Source organism: Apis dorsata, unplaced genomic scaffold (assembly GCF_000469605.1).
Source record: "Apis dorsata unplaced genomic scaffold, Apis dorsata 1.3 scaffold_525, whole genome shotgun sequence".
NCBI classification, from domain to species: domain Eukaryota; kingdom Metazoa; phylum Arthropoda; class Insecta; order Hymenoptera; family Apidae; genus Apis; species Apis dorsata.
In genome coordinates, this window is record NW_006263748.1 from 435,836 (window position 1) to 442,429 (window position 6,594).

Genomic DNA, 6,594 nt, shown 5'->3' on the forward strand with positions numbered 1-6,594 from the left:
AAACAATATATTACAATTTACCTTTTTGACATCACTGTATTTCCAAGATATGGAAATGTTTGTAAACTTAATTTTCCTTTTATTAAGTCTTCGAGAGTTTCATTTAATAAGGGAGTATGTTGAGTATAAATATTATCTACTCCACTTAAACCTTTGAATAATTTTTTAGTAATCTTAGCTACTGATTCTCGATCAAATAAATTACTCTGTCTTGCATTAATTCCACTATATTCTAATATGCTATATATAAGCTAAACCATGATCTTGAAATTATTAATCTTGAAACTTATATCAAATATACAATCAAAATAATTTTTATATACCTTAATATACTTTTCTGAAACAGCTCTGCTCTTTAATAAATTCAATAAACCATTAATATCATTATTTGTATATTTTTCGTAATGAAGTGCATAAAGCATGACTAATCTTACAGCATCAATATCTCGTATTTGTTGATTATTAATAAGTTCCTTTATTTTTTGCAACTTTAATAATAAAGAAAAAATATAATTTATTATTAAATAACATTGAAAAACATAATAGTGACAAATAATTATTTGTTTTTTTGTTTTTTTGTTTTTTAACATAATTTGTTAAATTTACTACACCTGCATAGAATGGTCACTTTGACAACTAAGTTCTTGTTCTAATTCTGATACTTGCAGCAAATGATGTCTTTCAACAAGTGAAGAAAGTTCTCCAACTACCGTAACATGTTTTGAAACAGTGCCTGATAACTTTTTAAATAATGGATAGGTTTCTACAAAATTTTTCATATCAGCTATACTTTCTACTTTTTGATGTTTCTTGGCTTTTTTTTGAAATTCATCCATCAGTTCTTTTATAGTTTGTCCAATTTCTCCAAAGTTCAGATATAAATTCTATTCAAACACATTCTTGTTTTAAAAATGAAAGAGATAAAAAATTATATTTATAGTGGCTCATATTGAAAATCATCCACTATTCTTGTTTACTTATATGTCTCTATAAAATCCACTAAACATAAATAAAATATGTTTATAATCAATATAGAAATATTTTAATCTGATTATTATAAAATCACTTAGAAATATAAAATTTTATAGAATAATAATAAAAGAACAATATACAGGATGATTCATACAAATAAATTTTATATATATATATATTTTTGATTAAAAAATTAGAAAAAAATATCAAATTAAATGAATGATTCAAAATTTATATATTATATAAATCAATGATTTTTTTTTTTTATAAATACTGTAACAAAATGGAAAATCATTTATACATCTTTAAAAGCATTTTTTTCTAAATATCTCAAATTTTTCAATCATGTTAATTTTTTTTATATAGAATAATAAAAGAATTTAACATATACAAAAAAAGAAGAAAATATCTAATCTATTTTTAAAAATATAGTGCAACTATAAATATAGATAGATTATGTTTGAAAAAAAAATATAATCATGAATATTCCATCTTGAGTTATTTATGTTTTTTCTTATTTTTTTTTGAATTTCAACTAAAAAAAGAGATATGATTTATTACATGAATACTACATGAATCACCATGTAATATATAAAAATATGTAAAAATACATAAGAAATTACATGTAAGGTCACACTAAGAGTCGTCCATTTATTTTATTTATAAAATTTAAATATTAATCTGAAGTTTATAAAATATAAAATATAAAATATAAAACTTAATATTTTGTAAAATATAATGTATTATTTTTTACAATTTTTAATTTATTATATATTGATTTTACAAGATTTTATATTTATTAGAAATGTTATTGAAATATTTTTTATATCTCACTTATGTTTAATTCTAATTTATACTTCATATTATGAATTTATAATTTATATCTAATATATAATTATATTAATTATAAATATATTTATATATATAATAATTAATATATATATATTTATATTCAAATCTGAAGAGATAAAGCTATTACCTTCCATGACCTTTGAGTAAATATACAAAATACACAAGCATTCTTTTATTACTATGATCTTGTACTTTGAATTATTTTCTTAGTATTAAAATATATTTAAAATTTTTCAGCATTTTATTTTAAATTTTTTAAAAATATCTAAACATCTATTTATTTATGTTTTCTTTTATAAAATGTAAATTAATGACTCCTGTTATGCATTTTTATAAAATGATTAATCCATCATTTTTTTGAACTGTATAGAAATAGAAATATAGATATAATATTTTTTTATACTTAATTCTAATTTTATATTCAATATTTAATTAGAGCATTTTTTTCAGAAGAAAAAATTCATACTTGTGTATTTTATGCAAATTTTAAGAAAATAAAGGTCATGGACGATTTTCAGTGTGAGCCAAAATATATAAAATATATATACATGGAAATAAAATGATGATAAGTATACTCTTACATTTGCATAAAATTCATCATGTTCTGCACTAAGAACAACTTCTTTTAATTCCTTTGAAATACCTTTTACATGTGATAAATTAACACGATTATTGTTAATAGTTAATAATTCATGAACCATTGCTTGGTAAGTCCATTGATTTAATAAAGGTGTAACAGGATCATCTCTTCTATCAAGTATTAATAAAACTGGTGTGGAATCTTGTCTGAATTCAAATGAATTTGATTCTTTACTTAGTACTTCACGAATTTTTTCTGCTAATCTCTTTGCCATTTCAGAACTGTTTTGATATCGTATATAGGGGCATCTTTTAATTGACAATAATACTGAAATTAAGCCTAAGACAGTTCTATGTAGATGTATTGGATTCCATAACAAACCTTAATATAACATAATAGAAAAACAAAAAATATTATTATTTATATCTAAATTATTTATTGAATATATTATCGAATTAATGCTCTAATTTGAAACAACTTGAGCCATAAAAAATTAATTATAAATGTAAAATATTTTTCTATATAAAATTTTATTTTTGAATATAGGAAATGCAATGAAATAAGAAGCATGAGGATAAGAAACACGAAGAAAAATTAGCAACATGAACTAGGACTCTTTTTCGTTTACATTACATAATAAAATGGAAAACATTATTAAAAATACAAATACACATATTTATAAACTTTTCAATTAAATAAATAAATCATTAATATAAAATTTATTACCTTGTGAACATGCATTAATTCCAAGTGAAAATAAATGAGGACTGATTGCTAAATAATCTGCATAATATTCATGAATTTCTCTTACTACTTCTTGTTCATCACTTTCTGCCAAAAGTTTAATATCAGCTTTTGCAATGATATTACTGAAATCTAAATAATAATAAATAATAAAATATAATAAGTTAAATAGAATAGAATATATTGTTTGTTTATAATATATTATTATATAAATATTTAACAATATAAAAATTTATTTATATATTATTTATATATTATTATATTATTATTATTTATAAATTAATAAAATTAATATAATTTTTTTAATAATAAAAATTAATTCAAGGATATCGTATTATTGAATTTGTTTTTCTATCAGAAATAAAATAGTATTAAAAAAGATTAACATTGAAGAAAACTCAAGATATCTTAAAAAAAAAAAAAGGAAATAAAAAAATCAAATTGTATTCATTCGATGCACTTAAAATGCATAATCCATTAAAATATTTTTTGATTTAATTAATAAGTTATTCTAGATAGTTTTAGATTTTATATATTCTTTTAAAAAAAAGAAAAAGGAAAAGTAACAAAACTTATTAACTTATTAATTTTATAAAATTAATTTTACAAAACTTTTATTGCATATTTTTTGATTGGCAGATTTTTATAAATATATTATAATATAATATAATATAATATGTATTATATTACAAATTAATTCAAAAGTATTAAAGAAGAAAAAAGTCCTCTAGTAATTTAGAAACAAATAATTTTGTACCAATATTTATTTCACTTTTATTTCTTGTCATAATATATAAACTGTGATGTTTTTTGATTACAATTCTATATCTTAAAAATAAATAAATGAATATAAAAATAAAAAATATATTATACTTACAAATATAATATGTTCCATACTTAGGATATTTTAATTCATTACAAAGATATTCAACATTTTCTTTGGTTGGTCTTATAAAAACTATACATTTCAAATGTTTTAATCCTTCATTACGAACATTTGTGTCAATTCTTTCAAATAAATAAACTTCTTTGAGGAATATTTCTGATTGACTGTAAAGTAAACTTACTATACTTGTCTGAAAAAGATATATAAATTTTCCTTTAAATTTTGTATGTATATTGTATATATATATATATATATATAATAATATTTAAATATTAATCTAAGAATAATTTTATATTATATTTATGATATAAAGATATTTATCCTATAGAAAAAGGAGTTCTATAAATGTATTTATAGATATGTTATTATTATTTGTAAATATATTTATTAAAATATTATAAAATTCAATGTATAATAAAAAATTTAGTAAAATTTTTTAAATTTCAATAGATTATATTTTCATTTTCTACTTTTCATAATACTGATATAATGCATTTTATTTGCATATATAAGTTAATAAATATATCAAAAATTTATAATTCTAATTGTTTTGCATGATTTTTAATTTTAAATATTTAAAATATGTTGTACTTACAGTCTGTTTATCCATCAAAAGAACTTTCATACCAGGACCACTTTCTTCTGTCATTCGAGTAACATAAAACTTTAAAGCAGTTATTAAATTCATTTTGTTATTTTTATTTAATATTATATGATTAATTACATTTTATAAATTTAAAAATAATGTGTAATTTTCATTTATTATAAAATATAGAAAACATATACTTTATAAATATAAATACTATTGTTCGCAAAATGCGTGTACTTTCGTACACCATACCATCCCTAATTCAGAAATGAACTATGTATACATTAATAAACTAATTTATTTAGTCATAAGTATAATAGTAAGATAGAGATACATACAGTAAAATTAAAAGATATAAGAAATATAGGGAATAAGTGCAATAATTGATTGGCTGATTCCATAATAAATTGTTTTTAAGATAAAAATATAGCTCATTTGTAAAATAAAAATAAATAATCGAATTAAATCTAGCGTAATTTATAAATGTAATAATATAAATCAATTATCGACAATAATACCAACATTTCATCAACTAATAATTAAAATTTTAACTTTGTTATGTTATTTGATTTGCTTATTTCATAATATGATCCTATCAAAATTATTTATTTGTTATGATCTCAAAAATTAAAACTTTAATAATATTTTTATTCTTATTTTTTATTTTATATTAAGCATTACTATCTCTCTGACATTTGTATTGCAAATTTTCATGGTATATGTATTATAAATTAAAAATGAAAGTATGTAATACTTTGTGATTATATAGTAAAATAAGAGAAGTTTACTTTCTATATATAGTGTGTAAGCATAGATTAAAACTCACTTCATTTTTGCTAGTCAATTTCAGATCATGATATATCGATACGATAACTGTTGGTAATTTTAAAAAGATAATAGTATGTGAGTATCTATCTTTATTGTTACTTTGTCAGTGGTTTTGTAACGTAATGTTATACAAGTTTTTTATTTAACTATAAAATTTAGTGTGAAAGTTTCATCATTATAGTTTTTCAGAAATGAATTAATATAGTTAGTGTTTTGAAGTTTTTAAAAAATTCTAATGTCAGTTTTTATTAGTTCTTGTGCTTGTGAATACACATCAATACTGTGTAACATGTCTATAAACAGTTCTTGTTGGTGTTACTTGATACAATTTTGATACATTATAGCAAGAATTGTACTTTATTATAATTGTAAGTATATGTCATTGTGTTCATAATATCTTATTTAATTCTATGAAAATGGAATAAATAATGTTATTATTATTCATGAAATATTTTTATTTATACGATTTTTAACATATTTATATATATTATTATGTATATATATAATAATTATTCTTTTTATTAAATAAGGTTAAATATTGTATATATAGAAATACATAGAAAGAAATATAAATTATATATTTTTTTTGTAAAAGTTTCAATCTTAAAAGTTATAATAAATAATAAATTAAAAAAAAAATTGTTATTATACGATAACAAAATATTATATATAATATTATAAAAATGAAGTGAATTTCTAAATGTTATATTTAAATTTGCCATTATATTAATATTTTGAAATAATCATTAGCATTTATAAAAAACAATTCTTCTTATGAAATAAAATTTTAAATCTTATATTAAAAATAAATGTTTTAATAATATTATATTTAATATTTTATAATAATTCATATATCTTATTTATATACAATATATGAATATATTAATAGAGAATACATAATACATAATATAATACATAATACATAAATATTACAGAAATAATTAAGATATATTAGAATAATTATTAATTATAATTATTAAATTGAATATTTAAAATATTTTAAAATTAAATAGTATATTATTTATTGATTTTATTAATTATTAATTATTAATAAATAAAATATAGAATGTAACTATTTTTTTATAAAATTTTAATATCATTAATTATTTAACAAATTTTTTAAATAATTTTTTAAAAATAACA

General features: G+C 18.2%; 2 protein-coding genes across 3 annotated transcripts in view; one reads left to right on the plus strand and one right to left on the minus strand.

Moving 5' to 3' along the window:
* Positions 1 to 4,982, minus strand: part of LOC102680352 (vacuolar protein sorting-associated protein 45) — a 5,620-nt gene extending 638 nt beyond the window's left edge. The window contains exons 1-7 of the mRNA XM_006620665.2: positions 4,630 to 4,982; positions 4,026 to 4,224; positions 3,131 to 3,280; positions 2,406 to 2,785; positions 612 to 884; positions 324 to 488; positions 22 to 251 (exon numbers count right to left, since the gene is read on the minus strand). Of these exons, the coding sequence (XP_006620728.1) occupies positions 22 to 251; positions 324 to 488; positions 612 to 884; positions 2,406 to 2,785; positions 3,131 to 3,280; positions 4,026 to 4,224; positions 4,630 to 4,722 (1,490 nt within the window). The 5' untranslated portion in view covers positions 4,723 to 4,982. The remainder of the gene's footprint in view (positions 1 to 21; positions 252 to 323; positions 489 to 611; positions 885 to 2,405; positions 2,786 to 3,130; positions 3,281 to 4,025; positions 4,225 to 4,629) is intronic.
* Positions 4,983 to 5,410: 428 nt separating this feature from the next.
* The window catches only part of LOC102671548 (zinc transporter 1), a 9,264-nt gene continuing 8,080 nt past the window's right edge, over positions 5,411 to 6,594 (plus strand). For both annotated transcript variants that reach the window (XM_006620689.2, XM_006620690.2), the window contains exon 1: positions 5,411 to 5,819. The gene's annotated coding sequence lies outside the window, so the exon portion shown is untranslated. The remainder of the gene's footprint in view (positions 5,820 to 6,594) is intronic.